At 35.8% G+C, this 25,172-nt stretch overlaps 1 protein-coding gene across 2 annotated transcripts in view; it reads right to left on the bottom strand.

Moving 5' to 3' along the window:
• Positions 1 to 25,172, bottom strand: part of LOC150100146 (E3 ubiquitin-protein ligase HECW2-like) — a 708,695-nt gene that overhangs the window by 37,702 nt on the left and 645,821 nt on the right. For both annotated transcript variants that reach the window (XM_090402900.1, XM_090402899.1), the window contains 2 exons: positions 19,715 to 19,994; positions 10,077 to 10,191 (listed from right to left, as the gene is read on the bottom strand). In XM_090402900.1, coding sequence (XP_090259026.1) covers positions 10,077 to 10,191; positions 19,715 to 19,994 — 395 coding nt within the window. The remainder of the gene's footprint in view (positions 1 to 10,076; positions 10,192 to 19,714; positions 19,995 to 25,172) is intronic.

The following is a 25,172-nucleotide window of genomic DNA, read 5'->3' as shown; positions in this document are numbered from 1 at the left end:
GGCTATGAAGAGTGTTTGAGAGAATGTGGATTAGAGGTTGGTGGATAGGAAGAGATATGACAGAGACCTTCAAGTTAGTTAAAAGATTCTATCCGATTAATATAGAAGAAATTATAAAAAGAATGGATGTTAATATGGGAAGAACGAGAGGCTATCCCTGGAAGTTGTATAAAGGTGTGGTGAAGAAGGGGGTGAGCAGTAGATTTTTTTTACATGGAGAGTTGTTAGTGAGTGGAATGCATTGCCTGAGTGTGTTGTGAGTGCAGGTAGTTGCTATGATAAAAGGTAGTGTAAATAACTTCAAAGCTCATTATGATAGACTTGTTGCTTGTTGAGTGGGCCTTCCCATGGTGAGTCTGTTGACTCCATGGAGGTTACCAAAAAATAATAATAATAATTTAGCACGTGGCTTGTCTCTGTTTTGAAAAATAGACCATTGTTATTCTACCTTTCGAAATTATTAGTTACAATGAAAAAGATCAGCAAGTTTCAGATTGAATACTTAGGTTCATATACTTTTCTTTATTTTTATTTTTTTTTTTGTTGACCTGGGATGGCCCAATTGTCAACAATTTGCCAAACAAATAATCCTGCAACATGGCATCCTATCACAATGCCTCATTCAAACTCCATCAGTTCCCTTCTCACAGTCATTTTACCCAGACACAGTTGCAATGACTTGGGAGCATCGTATTTCTCCAATTTATACTGGACACAAAAATGTGACTCATTACATGGCATGATATACCTTACCCATGGGGGGGATGAGGATGGAAAGAAGTCAACAGACTTCTTTCCAAGCAGTGTATAATATATTCTGCATTACATAGCACAGAATGCTGTCAAAAAAAAGAAAGAGAATTTTTTTTCACCAACTCATGTTAAATGGATTGGTTGTAAATATGGCCATAACTGTATGTGAGCTGAAGCTCAGATTTGTTTTTAGCATATAAAAACCCAAGTTTCCTGGAAGAAAAACTACCATCTTCATATGAAACTAACTAACTCACCTTCAACTAAAAGTCCTCATAAAGGTTTCTTGAATCCTAGACAGGATTCAAATTCAGGTCGTTTAACAGAAAAAAAAAAAGTATTACATTGTCCTTGCAACCACGCTATGGTAATTAAAACAAAATTAGAATGAGAAATTAATATTGAAATGGAGTGGTAGTATGGATTATTTATGCTAGTTTCTATTTCTTATAATTCTTTAAAAAATCCAGAATTTTGACAAATTTCTCATGTGCTTCAACCTGCTGACTTTTATAATCTTATCTTTCCCCATATCTCTCTTCACATTCAACTACTCCCCATGCCTCCTAAACCATCCCTCCTATATTGATCATACCCATAAATATACCCCCCCCACACCAATAATTTTCTCCTGCATTCTGTGCTGTTTGTTATTCTGGAAATCAGTTCAATGGCAATTGGGCAACAGTATAGATGGGCTATGGCCAACTGGGACAGATGAGAGGCAGACAACTGGGTGACAGGTTTGCTGGGAGACAACCTGATTCAGTCAAAGTTTCAAAAAGTCTTTCTTACACATAAAATATGATAAAAAAATAAAATAACTACAAATTGTCCATGTAAAGTCCAACCTTCCAGATTTGAAAGGTAATGCTTATCCAGATCTGGTAGTAAAATTTTTTTGCATAGTGATATAGGCCAGTACAGTAACACTCCACATTATGATGGTCTGCTCATATGATACTGCATTCACTCATACAATGGTTTTCAATTATGACCAAGTCCATTTATACGATGCTGCACTCACTAATATGATGGTGTGACATGATACTCCATAAATCAAACATGAGCAGTTTCATGAATTGTTTCCTTACGACGGTGTTGCTCACTGCATCTCCATGTATTTCTGATGTTTTGCTGTGAATTATAAACAGTTTATAACTTCTTTTTTTTATTTTTTTTTTTTTATTGTTAATGATGGCAGATGAAATTCAAAAAAGTAAGGGTGATGTTGCTTCCAGTGAAAAGAAGGCACATAAACCTGTTACATTACATGCTAAGATTAAAATTATTAAATTTAGTGACGATGATATATTGAACACTGAGACAGGCTACATGTAAAACTTGCCTCAAACTACTGTTGGTACAGTTGCTTAAAACAAATGTAAAGTTCTTAGTGAAATGAAAAGTGCTACATTGTAATACTACAGTTATCTGCAAACATGACAATTATATCTCTGAAATGGAACAACTTTTAATGGCATAGATTGATCACTAAATTAGTTGGTGTTCCCTTAAGCCAAACTATTTAGAATAACTTTTTTCTCTGCAAAAATTATTCTAAATTTTTCATTCACACATCCATCATAAATAAATGCTTATTTATGTCATTTCATACATACATATACAACTGCTTGCAAATGTCATTTATACCATTATTTACATCTACAAGTGAGAAAAATAAAAAGCAGTGATTCACTATATGGTGGTGGTGATTTGGGTTGATTTCCAAAATGATGTTCATTTTTTGGGGCTGCATTAAAAATTTTTGACAAAACAGGAAAAATATATAACATTGTTTCTTAATTTTCTTAAATTTAGTTTTTTTGATTCTAATGATGATAGATGAAAATCAAAGCATGTCCATATAAAAGGAAATAATCATTCAAAATCCCTAAATCTGTTTTGAAGAAAGTATCTTTTTCTTTTGTATAACTATTTGCTAGTATTTTTCTTGTATGATGATACAGTCGTTTCCATTCTTAAACAGCAATCTACCATCATACTGATGTTCTAACATTCTTGTAATAAATTTAGTTTAATCCTTTATCCAAGTGTGAGCAAACAAAGTTTGCACCTGAAAGTATCTTCAGAACTGGGGTAAGGTGGTGCAACAACAGGTCGACTCCTTGCAAAGGTGGAGCAAGCTACCAACACTCCTATCTCAGTATCTCCCATAATGCAAAACACATCTCCTTGCAGATATGTCTAATGTTATGCATTAAGGGAAGGGCCACTACCCAGACTAGTTTTGACCTTTATTGAGTTCTCTTCAGTGAGAGTCAGGCCCAAGTGGAGATACCAGGCAGAAGCATTAGCAAGGTCATCTCTACCTATAGGAGTTGCCAAATGGTGTGCCACCTTTTTAATAAATTACTCTGGATTTAAAGAAAGATGTTGAAAGTTTATTTTCACTTGGTTAGAATATAATAAATTTAGTTTAATCCTTTATCCAAATGTGAGCAAACAAAGTTTGGGCCTGAAAGTATCTTCAGGACTGGGGTAAGGTGGTGCAACACCAGGGCGACTCCTTGCAAACTTCTTCTTCTGCAAACTTTCAACATCTTCCTCTAAATCCAGAGTAATTTATTAAAAAGGTGGCACACCATTTGGCAACTCCTATAGGTAGAGATGACCTTGCTAATGCTTCTGGCTGGTATCTCCACTTGGGCCTGGCTCTCACTGAAGAGACCTCAATAAAGGTCGAAACTAGTCTGGGTAGTGGCCCTTCCCTTAAAGCATAACATTAGACATATCCGCAAGGAGATGTGTTTTGCATTATGGGAGATACTGAGATAGGAGTGTTGGTAGCTTGCTCCACCTTTGCAAGGAGTCGCCCTGTGTTGCGCCACCTTACCCCAGTCCTGAAGATACTTTCAGGTGCAAACTTTGTTTGCTCACACTTGGATAAAGGATTAAACTAAATTTATTACATTCTAACCAAGTGAAAATAAACTTTCAACATCTAACATTCTTGGTATTTTCTTTCCAAAGTTTCTGGTGAATCTTCCTCACTATAAAATTAACTTGTGCTTCTGATATTAGTTTGTTTGTTTGTAATAGCAAAATTTTGTAAAAAAATTTGCTATTACAAACAAACTAATATCAGAAGAAAGGCAGCTGCCATTAAGAAAAATGGCATTTTGTTGTATCCAGATTGTTGCTTTAGAACCAGACATCTTTAAAATCTCCAAATTAACCATTCACATACCTTATATTTTACTTTATCTTATGCTTAAGTGATCAGAATTAGCAAACAGGATGAAAGCAAAAATCTTACCATTATGTATATTACCAGATATTTAAATCTTCTTTCAGATAAGCCATTAAAACCATCATTAGCTTCAATCTACTTATTTCTATAATAAACATTGCAACAAGTTTCCTCCTGATACAATAAAATTAAGTTCTTGGGAAGAAGTGAATTATTGGCTTTACATGTTGATTCCAGAACCTGTGCACAACACCAGTTTTTCCCTAAAGTATCTATCTTTTATTATTTTTTAATGTGATCCCCCCCCCCCCCAAAAAAAAAGGTTTTTAAATCTTTAGTGCATTAATACCATGTATGAACTAAGGATTTTTAATAATTATTTTATTAATTTAAAAAAAAATATTTTATTTAAAAAAACTTTTTAAATGCGACTCCATCCACAATAGATTGTAAATCTATAGTACATTAGTCATGGGGGATAAGAGTTTTTTTATTATTTTATTAATTTTAAAAATATTCTATATACTGTATATGTAAAAAACCCACTAACACCTTTGATTCCCTTACAGGATGTAGGTGAGGCTGTTTTATCCCTATCTAACTTTTGGAGACTGAGAGGGCAGTTCAATCTCCACTGGTGACCAATTAGAGACAGCTGGCCAAAGACTATCAATAACACTATCCAGCATGGGTGAAGAGAGGCAGCTGGCAAGTACTGCCATTTTGTGGCTCCTAATACTATATATTTACTGTCTGAGATAGTGTTATACAGTCAAATTTCTTGAGTTTACAGAGGAAGAAACCCGCTTGCCAATGCCAGAGATCGACTAAGTTGGGAACTGGTTGAAGAAAGGCTTAGAAAATGTTCTACAAGTCAGTGACTAGATTTGAACTGAGGTCTTAGTTCAGGAGATCAAGTAACATGGAGTGCAAACGCCATTTCCACTGAGCTACAGACTCATACTGTATATATATATATATATATATATTTACATAATCTAGAAACCCTACTTTAGAGATCAAACATGAAACTTTTTCAGCAACTTCAGTTTACTTGGAGGGAAGTGGTCTTGGACTATCTGGGAGATGAATTTCATCATCATCCAATCACATGCATCCATGTCTATAACAGGAATTCGAACCTACAGCCTGTTAGAGGGCAGGTATGATATCACTCAACAACTAGGCTAACAAAGTTATGTGTAATATGCACCATCAAATTCTGTAACATTTTCTGTCTTTTTCACAACTGAACTACCACAGACAACAAACATGCCTGTATTATAGTAAATTAGCACAGATGAGCTACAGATTTATTTTATTTTATTTATTTATTTTGCATAAGATTTTTTTTTTTAAAATCTGGAAACCTTGCTCTAGAGACTAAACGTGGAACTTTTTCAAGAAAATTTAAACCTCTGAAAAGCAGGCAGTGGTTCCACCAGATGATAAAATCAGTATGTCTATTAATTGCATGCATTCTCTGGCTCATGTGCTTGTTTTGTAAATGCAAAAACTTTACAGCCGGTATGTAAGACTGGTTAATTCATCTTCAGATGAAAAAATCCTTCCACATTAATAATATTCTGATCACTTTTATACATAAGCCATTCATTATTTCTGATATTCAGTAATATCATTCTAGAAAATCTAGAACGTTTTCAACTGCCATGTTGTATAGTTCTCAGCTTTTTCTGCTACAAGGGATTTTATATAAAAACATTGTGGCCTTACAAGAAGACTTGAATAAATTGAGTGATTGGGCACGGAAATGGAGATGTGAGTTCAATGTTGCAAAATGTAAGTTTTAAAATTTGGAAAACAAAGATGGGATGCAGAATTTATGCTTGGTGAGGATATATTGTTGGAGGTGGAAGAAATAGGAGATCTGGGGGTGTGATAGTGGATAAGGATCTGAAATTTAGGGGACACATAGCCAAAATTGTGAAGACAACATGAAGGCTTCTGGTAATGATGCAGAGGACATTGACGTGTAGACATAGGGAGATTCTTGTTCCGTTGTATAAGGCTTTGATTAGGCCATACATGGACTATTATGCCCAAATTTGGTCACCTGGTTTTCAGAAGGATGAAGAGATGTTGGAAAGGGTCCAAAGGCGATTGACTAAGGTAGTTTCTGACTTCTGGAATGTCGAGTGTGAGGAAAGATTGAGAAGATGTAATTTGCAGAATCTGGTAGACAGGAGGAAGAGGGGGGGGGGGGGAAGAGGTAAGTTGGTAAGGGGTTGTTATAGGATCAATGCTGGAGAAGTTCTATAGAAAATAGTGGGAGATCGGGGGAGAACCAGAGGTCATCCCTGGAAAACTGTATAAAGAGGGTGTGAGTAGGGGAGTGAGAGGCAGGTTTTTTCATGCAGAGTTGTGAATGATTGGAATGCCTTGCCTGAGAGTGTGGTGTCTGCAAGGAGTTTGAATGTGTTCAAGGCACGGTATGATGAGCTGTGTGTGATGAAAGGACCTCCCAGATGAGTCTTTGACTCCATGAGGTCTTGCGGTAATAATAATAATAATAACATATAAGAGTGACTTGTTATCAGCATTGAAAAATCCAAAGAATATGATAAGGATATCTATTTAAGATATATCTTTATTTAAGATCTCTATCTGATATTTAAAAAAAAAAAAATCGTTCAGAATGGCCCCTTGATTTCTGTTTAGGTTACTTCCCGTACGTAGTACAACTGCCGCTTCTTTAAATATTCGATGCCTGTAATCCTCGTCTATGTAGGGCATGGAGCTGTTATTCCAGTCTATAGTGTGGTTCGAAGTTGAAAAGTGATGTGCCAATCCTGAGGTGATCGTTCTGTTGTGATTAACATCGCCTATATGTTCTTTCTGTCTTATTTCCAGGCTTCTCAAAGTCTGTTCGATGTAGGAAAGACCGCACGTGCATGGAATATTATACACACCTGGATATTTATAAAATGGCACACTGTCTTTAGGGGATCTTAGGACCTGTCTTATGCTATTTGTTGGTTTAAATACAACCCTGATGTTATGTGTCTTTAACAATCTTGCAATTTTTGTTGAAGTTGAACCTATAAAGGGGATGACTGCTGTTGAGATATGCTGGGCGACTGTTCTTTCTTGTTGGTTATCTTTGTATAGAAATTTGTTGATGATGTGTCTAGGATAACCATTTTATGATAGAGTTGTAGCTATTTGAGACAGTTCTGTTTGAACTTCTTCCTCGTCAGAGATAAATTTTCTAGCTCGATTTCTTTGCATGTGGATGATGCTGTGTTTCTGTGACCTATGATGGTTATCTTCCAGTGTCCGTTGGTTTTTTGTAAATCGACAGTTTGATGCTGTTTCCTTGTCTTTTTACTAGTAAGTCCAAGAAGTGTAGCTGTTCGTTATTTTCTACTTCTAGAGTAAATTTTATTTTATTGTGGAGTGCATTGATTCTGTTAACAAACAGATGTAGGCTTTCTAAGTTGTCTTTCCATATGATGAAGATGTCATCCACATATCTCCACCATATAGAAGGTTTAGGAATAATGCTGGTGAATATTTCATCTTCAAATTTCTCCATGAAAAAGTCTGCACATGGTGGTGACAGAGGGCTGCCCATGGCTAGGCCTTCTAATTGTTTGTATATCTTGTTGTTAACTTTGAAAAAATTTGATTGTAGGCAATGCTCGAACATCTTTGTGATATCTGCAGGAAAGATATCTTTGATAATGTTCATTACTTCTTCTACTGGTACATTCGTGAACAAGGACACTACATCTAGGCTGGCCATTATGTCTGTTTGTGTAATTTTTATGTTTTTTTAGTTTGTCCACAAAGTGTTGAGAATTTTTTAAGTAGGACTCTGTTTGTCTAATTTTTCCTTTAAGTAAATTCGCTAGGTGCTTAGCCAATAGGTACGTTGGGGATGACCTGCCATCCAAAATCGGACGAAGTGGCACTTCTTCTTTATGCACTTTAGGCGCCCCGTATAGTCTAGGAGTGATGGGATGTGAGGATTTAAGTTTTCGTTTTAATTCTTCAGGCCAAGTATTCAAGTATTCAAGTATACATCCCCTTTATAGGTTCAATTTCAACAAAAATTGCAAGATTGTTAAAGACACATAACATCAGGGTTGTATTTAAACCAACAAATAGCATAAGACAGGTCCTAAGATCTCCCTAAAGACAGTGTGCCATTTTATAAATATCCAGGTGTGTATAATATTTCATGCACGTGCGGTCTTTCCTACATCGGACAGACTTCGAGAAGCCTGGAAATAAGACAGAAAGAACATATAGGCGATGTTAATCACAACAGAACGATCACCTCAGGATTGGCACATCACTTTTCAACTTCGAACCACACTATAGACTGGAATAACAGCTCCATGCCCTACGTAGACGAGGATTACAGGCATTGAGTATTTAAAGAAGTGGCAGTTGTACTACGTACGGGAAGTAACCTAAACAGAAATCAAGGGGCCATTCTGAACGATACCTGGAAAAATCTAATTAACTTCCTCAGTTCAACAGAGCTACAGTACGCAAATAATCATATTATGCATTTGCATGTAATGCGTGTTCATGATGCTGAGTAGTTATGTCATGCGAGTGGGTCACCCTAGCTACCTAACAGGTACTAACGGTTCTTTGTATTTTGAAACCTTTTTTGCATTTACCTCTTTTTTGTACTATGCAAGCCTTGAGAAAGCTGGTCAGTTACTAGCGAAACCGGTAGACAATTTGTAAGAGCTTAAGTACGTTGTAAATATATGGTCTATGTAACAATAAATCTTTATTTTATGATGACACTGTCTTAAGCAAATTTTCTTCGACATTTCATGAAAATCAAAAATAAAGGGAAAAAACTGTGAAAACAAGGGAAAACAGAAATCATAATTGCATTCTCAGCAGTAAACCTGGAGAACATGTTACACATTTTAATTATTTAGCATGCTTTTTAGTGATGATGAGAAATTAAATATGGAAAGAGATAACAGAATACTTTGGCTGGTACATTGGAAAGCCAGTGAAAGAAATTTACATAGAACAAGAGATCAATCAGCCAAAGCATCAAACTAGCAGTATCAAAGACAACACTGAAACCAGCTTAGATATGGATTGGAGAATAGGCCGAGAAATGAAATAGTCTGAAATGAGACCACAAATACGAGAATTCTAAGGAAAATCAAGGGTATGTCATCAATTGCAGAAACATATTGAAAATGACGATATTAGAAAATAACTTGACCTCATAAATATTGAAGACTATGTAAGCAGAACTAATCTATGAGCACTTAAGCAGAAAGGAAGATGAGATTAGCAAAACAGGTACAAAAGTGAATGTAGTTCCTGATTGGTTAGTGAGTGGGCATATATTGTTTGTGAATAGCATCAGATAGCAATGAATTTCATCACCTAATGTGAGCCTAACACCCTACTATTGTCAGCCTGAAGTGGCTTGAAAAAGTACCACATTATCTCTAAGAATAGGTTTTTTTCTGGATTATCCAACCGTTAGTACTAATGTACAATAAGTTTAAACACTTTCATGGGTGAGATAAAGAAGGGGGATGAGAATTGCTTTGGAGGATAGAAAAGTAAATCAAAAACTTTATAAAAAAATAGACTACATGGGAGAAAAAAAAACTGATGGTAGAAAACTAATAATGAAATACTCTGTTTGATTCTGCAAGGAGAGAAATAGGTTTCACCTCTTTCCATTCATTACAGCGAAGAAAGACAACACCAAATTCTAATTAATGTTACTGTTCCAATTAGAAGGCATTCTATATATAACTCCTATTAAGAATGCGTACTTCTGTTAAACTACTAATATGGTTTTTTACACACAAGTATAAGAACTTCTTGTATTAATCTGTAAAATATCACCTGTTATGTTTGTTAAAGAATTTAATACACACTTTTTATTCATCTCATCATCATCTTATTTCATCCTACCTATGAATGAAACTGAATAATTTCATACATAGGACTAAACCTACAACACCTAGCTCTATCTGCCATGGATACTAAGTGTACAAATTCCTTGATGGCTAATCAGTTAATGCAGATGAGTAAAATGTCAGTACATTAAAAACAAGTTCTTTAAAAAGATCAACACAAGACTAACCTGATCTGTATTCAGTATTTTTTCTCCAGTCAGTAACATCAATTTCAGCTGTGCCTGCTATTACTAGTTCTAGTTCGCGAGCATCAAATACTGAAACTAGCCTTGGATCAACAACCTGAAAGGTGAAAAAAATCTTATTTTGTTTTTCATGTGTATGAGGGGGGTGGGGTGGGGGGGGAGCATACTACTCATGGTTTAATGTAAAAACTGGACACACATACACACACACACCTATATATACCTATATACATATAATTCAAGTATTCGACATCCTCTGGCATTCCTTCCCATAAGATGTTGAATCATGAATGCCCTCTTTTTGATTTTCTCTGGTTCAAGCTTTCCTTGCCTCATTATGTATCAATCATCTACTGTCCCTAACTTCCCCTAATTCTGAAAATCATTCTGAATTTCCTGCAATTCAAATTCTCTAACAGTAAAGTCATCTTCCTTCGTGACTTTAATATCCAGAGGTAGTTCCCTTCTTTCAGTCTCACTAGTCAAGCTGGGATAGAAGGTGGAGAATTTGCTATAAGTAATGACCTAAAGTAAATCATTCATCTCCCAACAGAATTCCTGACAATTCCCTCCACTGATCCAGAACACTCAATCTTTTCTTAACCAGTCAAGTACACTGCTAAGGAGACTGCTTCTCTTGGTAATTCAGATCACAATCTCATGCAAGTTTCATCTCTAGTGAAACCCTTATCTCATCCAGAGTAACTCATCTTGAGAATTTTTGCACTACAACAATGCCAAGCAAGATTTTAACTCATCCTTTTAGTGGGCAGACTACTGTTTCCAATGTGTGGATCAAGATGCTTGTTATGATCATGATAAAAAATTATACATGTTAGAATGAGGGAATTTATTCCCCACTGTGTTAAAAATTTTCACACTATATCAAAAACTAGTTTTCCAAAATGTACAAACCTTACAGCATGTGACAGTCATGCCTTTCTAGTCTCTTACAAAAACTGCTGGGTACAATGTCTTCCAACCTGTGGAAACACATGGGAAACACTAATACTTCAAGATTCCAGTTATCTATATTCGTAAGTTATCTAGTATACATCCCAGGTGGCAGGTGTCCATAGACGGTGCCCCACCTAGTTAGGACTTTAGTTTTTCTGCTAGTTTTGTGCTGCCTTGCTGCCTAGTTTTGTGTGTGTGTGTTACAAGTCTTATTTTGTACTCTCTGAGAATGTCTCTATAAATGAAATGAAATATTGGAAGTATGAAATACCATTTTTAATATTCCTAGTGCTGTTTCACTCCATTAAACTGTTATCATGACTTCAAGATCTTGTGAATTCTTAAAAAACTAAATATATTTAATTATACTTAAGTATAATTAAATATATTATATATTAAAATCATAATTGCCGGCAAAGGTTGGTCGATTGGTAGAGCCTCTGCTACTAATGGCTCAGTTAAGTAAGTTTGAGCGCGATTAGTAGTTGGAAGGGGACCAATCGTTCGATGCTGTTGGCACACTCTCCCTCGATGAGTCTTTGGACTCCCTGGAGGTGTCAAATAATAATAATAATAATAATAATAATTTAAATATTAAAATTATACTTAAAATAAACTAAAAAAAAAAAACGTATTTAGTATACCTGATGCTATCCACAAGAATAAAATCGATTTAACAGCTGATTCCATCCGATCGGTTTCTCAAAAATGCTCTGTTTCTGAATTATTGCCTTTTCTATTTCGCCTTCATTCATTCTACCCATATATTTATGAACTGTGTTTCAAAAAACTGGCCATTTCCACTTTTTTCTGAACATGTAAAAACATAAATGGCTACTGATTGATATTTATAAACAGTTCAGCTCTAAACTTAGTGAACCAACTTCTAACCACCTTCTTTCATTCTCTACTTCTGTTCTTGGAATTACCCTCCTCATACATTTTCCTCATGGACACACTATGACCCCAGCTATTTGAGAAATACATTAAGAGACTCCTTTCTGACTCTTTGCCCACACATGCAGAATTAAATCACAGGTTTTTGCAAACTTTTGTGTGTGTGTGTGTGTGTGAGAGAGAGAGAGAAATAGAAATGGTAAACAAAAGTTCTTGTTATCAGGGTAAGGTATCTAGTAGTGGAACACCTACTATTTAGTACTGGTTCATTAAAAAATTTCTTCTGAAAATAATATAGTCTGAAAAAAATAGTTTAAAAGACATGCTCAAATGTATTTGCACGCATCATATGTGTGCAGTTATTATAGAAAATCTCCTTGTTACACTTTTCAAAGAAAGATAAATACTTTTTTTTGGGAGAAATTTATTTCAATTATGGAATGTAGCCTAAAATTTAAGCATATGTATTTTCCTAATAAAAACATACTTAATTTTTCTGCTTAGTCAAAGAATAAAGATTTTTTTTTATCTGATTTAAAATATTAATAAAATATGCAACACAAATTATTTTTATGGCTTTTTAGCCTATTTTTGTTTAGGAGTACCCCATTTTTTTATAATATCATTGGCTTTTTATTCAATTTTTAGGGCATTACTGATGTTTTAAAGACAGATATATGAAGAATAATTTGACATGCCTTTGTAGGATGTTGCTGGTTGTCTTTTTATTCAGTGGCATCTGGCATATGACTGAAAGGAAGGGGGGGGGGTTGGAAATGTGGGGATAGAGATGTGGGAGAATTATCATTGAGGCAAGAGGTGTGTGAATTTTAAACCTGAGTTTTTAAAGGGTGGACAAAGAATTTTTGGGGAAGGAGGTGAAAGATGGAAATTTTTTGGGAAGGAGAAGGATAATGATGGGATAAGATCAGGGGTGGGAGTAACGGAGCATGAGCCGTTTTGACAGTGCATCTTTGGAGCTCGTGGGGAAGGTGGAGGCTATGTCATGCTGGCTTGGTGTTTTTGTCTTTGGGTATATCTGTGTTGTATTCTACTGGCTGGAGTCGTGACCTAATTTTTATGTAATCTCCGAGAGTTGGAAGCTCCAAAACATAAAAATTAGGTCATGACTCCGAGCAATAGAATACAACACAGATACACCAAAAACAAAAACACCAAGCCGGCATGACAGCCTCCACTTCCCCCAAGCTCCAAAGACGACACACTGTCAAAATGGCTCACACCCCGTTACTCCCCCCCCCCCCCGATCTTATTCCATCATATCCTTTTTCTTCCCCAAAAATTTCTATCTTTCACCTCCCTACCCAAGAATTCTCTGCCCACCCTTAAAAAATTCAGGTTTAAAATTCACACACACACACACCTCTTGCCTCACCGATAATTCTCCCACATCTCTCTATCCCCACATTTCCAACTTCCCTTCCTTTCAAGTCATACTTTAACAGCAGATAAATGTATAGTTGCCATATGCCGCTGAATAAGAAGACAACCAGCAACATCCTACAAAGGTATGTCCAAATTATTCTTCCTATATCTGTCTTTAAAACATTAGCAATGCCCTAAAAATTGAGTAAAAAACCAATGACATTATAAAAAAAAGGGTACTCCTAAACAAAAATAGGCTAAATAGCCATAAAAATATTATTTACTTAGAGGAGTAACATGGAAATTTTTCCAGAAATAATACCTATGCAACACAAATTTTTTTTGGTGATATCTTTTTTCAATGTTATATACACCAATTATTCCATACTTAACTGGGTCCTTGTACAACTAATAACATAGTTACTTTACCTTACTGTTTTGTAATTTATAAGATTGATTGTGTCAACCAGACTCTTTTTTATGCTTGTTAATAATTATGAACAGTGCTCTCAGTAATTCCAGAGTTTTGCTTTTGGATGGCATATGATATGTTCATAGATATTGGAAAATATACATATATTCTTAAAAAGGAAAGCTGACGCTATATGGCAGTGATGGCGAACCTTTTTACCCAGGTGTGTCAAATATCTTTTTTTTTTTTAAATATTGACATTGTTGATGTGCCACTTGCATACATGCATTATAAATTTAACTATATAATCATTGATGGTGACTTATACATATCATATTAGGCTATTTATATAAATTTAACTACATAATCATAGATGGTGACTTATACATATCATATTAGGCTATTTATTTAATAGGATATTGATATAAAATCTATGAATTCATATTATACAATTAATTTAATAAAGTGAAATTACAAACTTACATTACATTTAATGACTTTTATGTTGCTGAGTACTGGAAGAAAGTTGCTTTATAGAAGGGCTATAGTGTGTACATTTTAATGCTACACAGGCAGCGCTCATATCATTGCTCAATCTATTTCTCCCTTTCAATTTGATATTATTTAAGGCAGAAAATAGAGTTTCACAAGAGTATGTAGAAGAGAAAATTATTAGAAGAGCTTTAGCTCTAACTACAAAATAAAATAGAAATAGGCTAACTATAAAATATAATTCTTTCAATGAACCGAAACCTATCTTCGCCTTCACTGAGAGCGATCTTACACGATTTATCGCAGTTTTTTCATCAGAATACCAATATTTTTCAACATCCAAGGTGTGTCAGTGCTGACACGCGCGTCATAGGTTCGCCATCACTGCTATATGGTAATTTTTGGAAGTATTGCTGAGACTTATAAAACTATAAGCTAGAGTATTATACCTGCTGCATGACTGTATTTGTTAGATAATTTGTTTGTGTTGCAGGAGAAAAGGAAGCAGGTGTATGAGACAATCCATATCAATACATTTTCGTGTCACTAGCCACATAAAATAAGAAATGAGAAAAGAACATGGATTTGAGCATTTTCCATTTCTTCTTCTTCATCCTTATGGAGTAAGCAAAGTTTCCTGCTTCAGTACATGGGTGCCTTCCACATTTTCGACTGATCTACCTAAGTTTCTTGCCCCCACCCCCTTCTCTCTCTCTCTTCCTTTGAGTCTATAATTTCAGGATATTTTAAATAACTTTTCTTCATCTATTTATTGTGTGTGTACACATATAGTGAATCTATTTTTCAAGACTTTTTAATAATATTTTATGAAGGAACTAGTTTGTTCTAATCAGACAGCTACTTTGACAGTGGCTATCTAGTCTCATTTTGTATGCGACATCTAACATAGATAGGACAGCTCAGCTATTTATATTATAATATTTTAATCTAAGCTGTATCCCAGACTTCTATATAGCCTCAGTACCTTACAGAGATGCACACACAGCTATGATTTTATATAATATTTCAATTTTACATCTCTCAATGTCCTCATTTTTTATGCAGTGGTTAGTTCTTGGAACTTATTCTTCTTTTCCATACTGTTATCATCTCTGTAGCTGTATGTACATTATAAATAACATAAAAATTAGTACACAGAAACATGAATATGAACCCATGCGATGAAGAAATCAAGTGTCAGATAAGATTACTACACTGTGACCTAAGAATATAGTTTAATACTATTATTATTTTCTAGGCAAAAACCTACTGTGTAAGGCACCCCACACTAATCATTATTTACTCAATACTTATTATACTTTCATTCCTTCCTATATGCTCTAATTTATATGTCACACTTTGATGGCACAATATCAAATTCCTTTGCAAAGTCCAGCAGTATCATATATATCCTTTCCTGCCTATGGTGCCAGCATTTGCTGTGCTACTGCTCTTGTGGCTTTATCTATATGACTATAGGTCAGTAAAGATGATCACATAAAGTCCCCAACAGTGTAGATAAAATATTCCCTGGGGATTTCAAATGTCTGTAATTCTAATTGGCTTCCCTTCTCCAAAAAGTTGAACTACTTTTCTGTCAGTGATGATTTAACACAAATTATTCAACAACCTACCAAAAAATGTCAGATAATCCCCATCATTCTCTCTGTACCCCGGACCTTTCCTTAACCAACTCTCTTCAAATAGACTGTTGATGTCTATTTGAAGAGATCCTCACTTTTATTCAATTCCTGGTTCTCCAAACAAACATGCCAAAGCAAGCTAAAAAATTCAGCACATGTCCAATGGCTCAAGTCATAACTCAAGCCTTTCACTTAGCTTATACTACAACTGCAAAAAACATCAACAAAGCCAAAGCAGACTTTCTAAGAGCCAAATGCTAAATTTGCTACCCACTCAAAAATAGTAGTCCCTCACCAAGATGCAGGATACATCTTATGCCTTTACATGTTTCCACCTCTTTCACACATCCTAATGGTAGAATGATATGCATTTTTCATTCAAAGATAAATGCAAACCTCTAAGCATCAGGTTTATCAGAAGAATCAAAAATATTCAAATACCCTTGACATTAACAAGTCTCCTGCTCCGAACTAAAAGCTTGAGCTCCAGAACTAACATTCACTTTGTATTGCCTCTACAAGCTGTCATACTTATCTGACATCTATCCAATAGCTTGGAAACACTCTTACCCAGCCTTTATCCAAAATGGAAATAAAAATCAACTATCAAATTAGTGTTCTATTGATCTCACTTCAGTACCCTTAAAATAATGGAAAAGGTCATCAACAGCCACTGCTTCACTACTTGGTAATGACCAAGTAATTGCATACTCAGCAATTACTTGGTCATTACCAATATGAATTCCACCATTCTTGTTCCACAGAAGATCTCCTAGCTAACCTTATCTACCTTTGGGCACAGGCTATGGAAAATGATGGAGAAACTCAAGTCATTGGAAATATCAAGAAACTCTTGACATGACTGAATCTGGTGCATTATTTTCTTATTAAGTAGCAACTCATGGTCTTCCTCCTACCCTTTGCCTTGATTGAAAAAAACCCTTTGGTTTTTTTCAATCAATGCTGCAATACTTCAGGGTTCTATCCTTTCACTGACACTCTTCTCCTATACACCAATGATCTTTTCTTTCTCTCTCTCTCTCTCTCTCTCTCTCACACACACACACACATCCAATCTCATCCATAGTTTTGCTGATGAGAGTGCTCGCCATTGCTCTTCTCCACAAAACATTGTAATACTCAAGTATTTCAGGCTTCCATACCTTCTAATAACTAATGCCTTAAATACTGATTCACTTGCCATTCTCAAGTGGGAAGAGGATATCCCAGTGAGTTTTAATGCCACCAAAACACAATCCTCTCTCACTTCCCAAAACAAAAAGCATGTTTCACTCTGACTTTCTGATAATATTCTGCATGGCTACCCAGGATCACTTTTCTCTTCTTGACATTCCTGGAACAAACACCTCACATCCATAGTCTCTTCAGTCTACAATTTTTTTTTTCTTCTAAACAATACTTCTCTTTTGCTCACCTACTGACACTAATATATAAATCTCAAATCCACCTCAACTTTGGAATGCTGACCCTAGAATACTGTTCTGACATTTGGGGTTGTGCACCTAAAACATTTTTCAGAATACTTGATTGTATTCAGAAAAGAGCTTATTTGCTTAAAATAGATGACTGATTTCTCACTAACTCCCCTATGGCCATAATAAATTTAGTTTAATCCTTTATCCAGGTGTAAGCAAACAACGTTTGCACCTGAAGTATCTTCAGGACTGAGGCAACTCATAGTAAAGGTGGACCAAGCTCTCATCACTCCTTGTCTCGGTATCTCCCATAATGCAAAGCATATCTCCTTGCAGACATGTATAATGCTATGTATTAAGGGAAGTGCCATTACCCAGACTGGTTTCGACCTTTATTGCATGTTCAAGAACAGGTCAAACTCCAAAAACTCAGCATTGTTCCCCTCAGTAACAGGCTCACCCTGCCACTGAGAAGAACTCTCAGAACCGGTTGGTGCTACACCATGGCAGGCTCACCCCACCACCAAGCAGAGCCATTCATTTGCTCATATCTCATCTGAGGGTTAACAGCAACAGCCATGCCATTCATATTGAGGATATTGAGGTCTCATCAGTGGGTGCCAGACCCAGAAGTGGTAATACTAAGGCAGAAGCAATGGAGAGGTCATATTTACCTATACGACTTGCCAAAAGTTGTGCCACCTTATTATTAAATTACTCTGGATTTAGAGAAAGATGTTAGAAGTTTATTTTCCACTTGGTTAGACTACAATAAATTTAGTTTAATCCTTTATCCAAGTGTAAGCAAACAAAGTTTGCACCTGAAGTATCATCAGGACTGAGGCAACTCATAGTAAAGGTGGACCAAGCTCTCATCACTCCTTGTCTCAGTATCTCCCATAATGCAAAGTCCATCTCCTTGCAGACATGTATAATGCTATGCATTAAGGGAAAGGCCACTACCCAGACTGGTTTCGACTTTTATTGAGGTCTCATCAGTGGGAGCCAGACCGAGATTGGTCCACCTTCACTATGAGTTGCCTCAGTCCTGAAGATACTTCAGGCGCAAACTTTATTTGCTTACACTTGGATAAAGGATTAAACTAAATTTATTATAGTCTAACCAAGTGGAAAATAAACTTCCAACATCTTTCTTTAAATCCAGAGTAATTTAATCATAAGGCTCACCTTTTGCCAACTCATATAGGTAAATATGACCTCTCCATTGCTTCTGCCTTAGTATCACCACTTCTGGGTCTGGCTCCCACTGATGAGACCTCAATAAAGGTCAAAACTGGTCTGGGTAGTGGCCCTTTCCTTAATGCATAGCATTATACGTGTCTGCAAGGAGATGGGCTTTGCATTATGGGAGATACTGAGACAAGGAGGAATGAGAGCTTGGTCCACCTTTACTATGAGTTGCCTCAGTCCTGATGATACTTCAGGTGCAAACTTTGTTTGCTTACACTTGGATAAAGGATTAAACTAAATTTATTGTAGTCTAACCAAGTGGAAAATAAACTTCCAACATCCCCTTTGACCACTTTCCCATAGATGCTCCATTACTGTATTACATCTTTCCTATAAAGATTTCCATGGATGCTAAAGATCTCCAAGATCAAAACCAAAATCTCCAGTGAACTAGTCACTATCATTCCTCAACTTTCCCTTAATCATGCACAAATATGTGCAGCAACTCGTCAATACATTTACAATTCAGTTACAAACTTATTGAACCAACTTCTTATCCTCCTGCATTCCATATACCTCTGTTCTTCGGATCAGTCTTCCTCATACTGTTTTGCCCAATGATTCCTAATTCCTAATAACTTCCAGTTCCAATCAACAAACTCTTTTCTTCTCCCTAATCCTGCCCCCATGTCCTGTTGTGTCATAGGTCTTCGGACCTCTCCTGTGCATGGGGCTGACGTGTGTGTGTGTGTGTGTGTGAGAGTGAGAGAGAGAGAGAGTAAATTATTAAGAAAATCCCTACACTTCACAAAATCATGCTCCCTTCTCCCCATTTCCGTATTCTATGTCTGGCAACTCCTCCAATACTAGTCCTAAGATATCCACTAGTGTCCTGGTGCCTCCTTTATGCAACAGAACTAAAATATAGTGCATTAGATAAATGGCACAATTTTATCAAATGCATTGCATGCACAGCAAAACAGAACAAAAGGTCATTGATGAAATACTTGAATAAATTTCCAGAATGTAAAAAACAAAAATTACATGCAGTGCTATTAAAACCATGGTTTTTATAGCAAGGTGAAATAAACAGGTATTCTAAATAGATATGGATATAAAATTAAGGAGTCATAAAGCAAGCGAGCATAAAGTGGGAATCTATTGTAATACTAAATACTAATAATACAATTACAAAAATAAATTTACCTCATAAAATCCTTTGACTAATGACTCAGTCTGCTCAGCCACGCCTCTCTCTAAACGCCATTTCACCATCCTTTCAATATATTCTTTTTTGTTGCGCTCTATAACAGAAAGGTTACGACCTCCAATTTTAAGTTCCTTTTCAACAATTTGTCCAGCTACTTCTTCTGTGACAGAAAAAGTTAAGTCTAGGCCCATATCAGATATATCATTTTCTTTTAACCATGACAGCGACTGATGGAATTCTGCATCTAAATATTCCAGGTCACTCAGGGAACATGGCCTTTTAAATGAAATATATTTTACATTAAAATAGAATTATATGTTAAGATGTTGAAAGTTTATTTTCCACTTGGTTAGAGTATAATAAATTTAGTTTAATCCTTTATCCAAGTGTGAGCAAACAAAGTTTGCGCCTGAAAGTATCTTCAGGACTGGGTTAACCCAGTCCTGAAGATACTTTCAGGCGCAAACTTTGTTTGCTCACACTTGGATAAAGGATTAAACTAAATTTATTATATTATATGTTAAGAATTTAATTATTTTACATTTCTAAATATCAGAATTGTTCTAATTAAAGTTCAATACCTATGTAATACCAGGAAGTATTAATAATACATTAGTATACTTTTTAATTTTAAAGAAAGAAATCTTTAGATGAAAAGCCAAACGGCTATTTTTTTCTGGCGAGGTTGATCGGTTAAGGGGATAAAAAACCCCTTATTGTTTTTCAGCCAGTTAGCGAAACTAAGATCGAAAACTACGATTTGAACGTTTCATGCCGACGAACTGTCAGCGTATCCAAGCGTAAGTGACCACTTGGTAGTGCCACACCACGGCAACTCGTTGCAAAGGTGGAGCAAGCTCCCTCACTGTTCTTGATATTTTCTCATAATGTAAAAACACACAGCTCTTAGGAGATGTAGTACTGTTTTACATTATGAGGAGAGGTCACTACCCAGACCGGTTTCAACCTTTTTTCAGGTCTCATCAGTGAGTAGCTAGACCTAGAATATCAGAGTTTAAGTGAAAAGAACTTGCATACTTTTGCTATACGATTGCCAGAAAGGTGTGTCACTATATTATATTATAACATAGTATAACTAAGATGAAAAGCCAAAAGGCTATTTTTTTTCTGGCGAGGTTGATCAGTTAAGGGGATAAAAAACCCCTTATTGTTTTTCAGCCAGTAAGCGAAAGTATGATCGAAAACTACTATGTTATAATATAATATAGTGACACACCTTTCTGTCAATCGTATAGCAAAAGTATGTACGTTCTTTTCACTTAAACTCTGATATTCTAGGTCTAGCTACTCACTGATGAGACCTCAAAAAAGGTTGAAACCGGTCTGGGTAGTGACCTCTCCTCATAATGTAAAACAGTACTACATCTCCTAAGAGCTGTGTGTTTTTACATTATGAGAAAATATCAAGAACAGTGAGGGATCTTGCTCCACCTTTGCAACAAGTTGCCATGGTGGGGCACTACCAAGTGGTCACTTACGCTTGGATACGCTGACAGTTCGTCGGCATGAAACATTCAGATCGTAGTTTTCGATCTTAGTTTCGCTTACTGGCTGAAAAACAATAAGGGGTTTTTTATCCCCTTAACTGATCAACCTCGCCAGAAAAAAATAGCCTTTGGCTTTTCATCTTAGTTATACTATGTTATAATATAATATAGTGACACACCTTTCTGGCAATCGTATAGCAAAAGTATGTAAGTTCTTTTCACTTAAACTCTGATATTCTAGGTCTAGCTACTCACTGATGAGACCTCAAAAAAGGTTGAAACCGGTCTGGGTAGTGACCTCTCCTCATAATGTAAAACAGTACTACATCTCCTAAGAGCTGTGTGTTTTTACATTATGAGAAAATATCAAGAACAGTGAGGGATCTTGCTCCACCTTTGCAACGAGTTGCCGTGGTGGGGCACTACCAAGTGGTCACTTACGCTTGGATACGCTAACAGTTCGTCGGCATGAAACGTTCAGATCGTAGTTTTCGATCTTAGTTTCGCTTACTGGCTGAAAAACAATAAGGGGTTTTTTATCCCCTTAACTAAAGAAATCTTTATTCACATTGAATCTATTCATGCATAGTAAATTTAAATGTATCTTTCTTAAGAAAAGAAAGGAAGAATATGACTTAATAACAAATGGAATTTCATTGCTATGAATGACATGAGTAACCAAAATGATGAATGGTCTGCAGAGGAATCCTCACAAGAAGAGGATGAAGGTTTGTTAAATAAAGAGTTACATAGTTTGTGCAGCTGATCTAATGCCTCCTCATACTCCTGAGTATGTTCATCCAATGAAGAGGAAGCAGAAAGCACAATGTTACATGCACCAGGTTGATAACTTTTAGCAGAATGGGCACTCATTAGTTGAACGATCTCTTCTGCATCTGTCACCTCCACATCATCTGCATTTGGTAGAGTTATTCCTTGATATTCATTCTTTCTTTTACTTGAAGCATAATGATAGCACTACAAGAGTAGTGTGAAAAGTTCTTGGCCTCGACCATACATGGCAAAACTATCGGAATGATTTTTTTTTTTTTTTTCTAAGTTGGTACATCTGTCATAAGCATCCATGTGAAATTACAAGTCATTCTATCCAGTAGTTTGTTTTATACAGCTGTCTGAAGCAAAAGTGTTGTCTGTATCCCCAGAAATGGATAAAATTGTAAAAGAAGGTTTAATGCCAAAAGAAATTCACAGTCCAAAAAAGTTTATGGGGACTCTTCTCCTTCGTTTTTGACAATTAAGAAATGGGCTGTCGAGCTTAAACATGGCCATACCAGCCTTGAAGATGATCCACGTGAAGGATGTCCAAAAAGTGTAATAACTCCACCAAAAATCATTGATCAAGTGCACAATATGGTATTGGATGACGGGCGAGTCAAAGTGCATGAAACTGCTGAGACTATAGGCACTTCAAAAGAATGTATAGGATATATTTTGCATGAGGAATTGCAAATGAAAAAGCTTTGCGCAAGATGGGTGCTGTGAGCAGTACTTGGAGTGTTTTAACAAGAATAAAACTGATTTTGTGAGTCAATTTATTACTATGGATGAGATTTGGATTCACCATTATACACCAGAATCCAAACAGCAGTCAAAACAGTGGATAGAAACCGGTTGTTCAGCACCAAAGAAGATAAAATCGGTTCCATCAGCAGGAAAGGTCATGGCATCGGTGTTTCGGGATGCTAAAGGATTTTGTTTATTAATTATCTTGAAAAGGGTAAAACAATAACTGGGAATATTATTCTGATCTTTTAACCAGACTAGACGAAAAAATTCATGAGAAAAGACCTGGTTTGCAGAAGAAAAAAAAAAATCATCTTTCATCAGGACAATGCACCTGCCCACAAAGGTGTTTGGCAATGGTAAAATTAAGGGATCTGCACTATGAATTGTTGGAACATCCATCCTATTCCCCAGATTTGGCTTCCTCTGACTTCTATCTCTTCCCAAAACTAAAACTCTTCTTCACTGGTCAGTGTTTTTCTTTGAATCAAAGGTAATTGCAGCTGTAGAGGGGTATTTTGCAGATCTTTCTGAGAACCACTACAGGGATGGGATAATGGTGCTAGAGCATCACTGGAATAAAGGTATTAGTCTTAAGGGAGATTATGTAAAAAATAAAAATAATTTGGAAATTATAAATTTGTTTTTTCATTGTTAGGCCAAGAACTTTTCAGACCACCCTCGTATTTTTTTGGTTGTCTTTAGCTTGCAGAGCAAGTTTCTTTTTGTACTCAGACTTTGCTTTCCATACAACATTTGTGACTCCTCTGCCCTGCTCCTCATAATTTTTAACTGACCTCATCCCTATGTACACAGTATTCCTTGCATATCGTCTTTTTTTATGAATTTCTTGCTTAATGAGATTATACTTCCATTTTACTCCTACCCTGTTTATTCTTTGAATTCTAGGGACATATTCTGATAATGCATCATTTAAGTATTTTTAAAATGCTTCCCATGCAGTGTGAACATCCTTTCCACTCAACAACTGATACTATGTCACAGAACACAGCATACTCTTTAGTGGGTCATAATTTCTAACTACTGTCACCAACTGGAGGTAGAATAGTTACATTTTTAACTGAAACCCCATGTGATATTATAATCAGCTCTATCAATCATTGACCTTGAATTACTTCTGTCATGTGCTGCTTGAAGAAATTGTCTTGAAAAAGCTCAACAAATTCAGTTTCATTCATCTCATGAGATTTCACTGCTATCCAATCATTGTTCAGATAATTAGCCCCATTATGATTACTCATTTCACACCCATCATCTTCATTTGGTAATGCATTTCTTCATTACTAGCAACCTCCATTTGGTCTGCAACAACACTCCACTATGTATTTGATCTTGTAAGACTTCACCTCATACTAGATGGTTTGAACTCACTGCCAAATGGGAAACTGTTACCAGTATTCAAGTCATCCAATATCATTAGCAACACATCTTGCCCCTCCTATCCATCCTTCCTAAAAATACTGTACCCTTTACACCTGATACCAGTTAGTATGTCTTCCTCTGACAGCCAGGTCTCAGTAATACTTGCAATCTGAGGTCCCAATGTATTCATCAAAACAAACAAACTCTACCCCTATGTTTCTGATACTCCTAGCATTCATGTACAGATACAATAAGTTAGCTGAATTTTTTTTTTTTTTTTTTTTTTGGATTCTCTTCTCTGTAGTCTGTGACACAGGACAACTTGCAGATCTCTGTTCATATCTAGTGCCTTATTTATGTAGACATCCTTGCACATGCTTAATAAGTCTGAATCAGACGAACACAAAATCTTTCTCTCCTCATAACCATTTCCATGATAATACCCATTCTCATCATCAACAGTTACATAACATTGTTGCTTTTTACATACAAATTCTCACCATTCCTCCCATCTTAATCTAGTTTCTGTGACTCTCTGTGTTAGATTTCATACCAATTATTAATTTCTTAAGACTCCTGATACGAAATGCATTCAAGTGTTTTAGGCTCTCCTTATACAAATCCATTCTTCCCTCAAACTGACACCACACATCCAAAAACTCGCATCCACTCTTTCTACACAGCTTATGCTTGAATCATTTACAATCATAGCCCTTCTTCTTAATTCACTTCTATCATATCTAGGTAATATACTTGCAATTTTCATTTACTTACTCTTCACTCCTGCTTCTTCCAACAATCCAATTTTTGCTCTGGGTAAACTGGAAGTTACAACCCAGTCATCAATGGCATGTTTTATGATAGTCACCATACCAAATAATATACTTATTTTTTACAATTGACTTTACCTATCTGATTTTCATTATGAACTACCTTACCTGATTCCATGCTTTGCTGTTTCTCATTTTGTTGTTTAATTTTCATATCCTTCCTATGTTCCTTAAAATGCTGTTCAACTTTCTGTAATTCCTGCATCATC

Source organism: Typopeltis vanoorti, chromosome 13 (genome assembly GCF_054136105.1).
Source record: "Typopeltis vanoorti isolate ZY-2024b chromosome 13, IOZ_Tvanoo_1.0, whole genome shotgun sequence".
Taxonomy (NCBI): Eukaryota; Metazoa; Arthropoda; class Arachnida; order Uropygi; family Thelyphonidae; genus Typopeltis; species Typopeltis vanoorti.
Note: the sequence above shows the minus strand (reverse complement) of the source record. Positions and strands in the feature narration are given on the sequence as shown.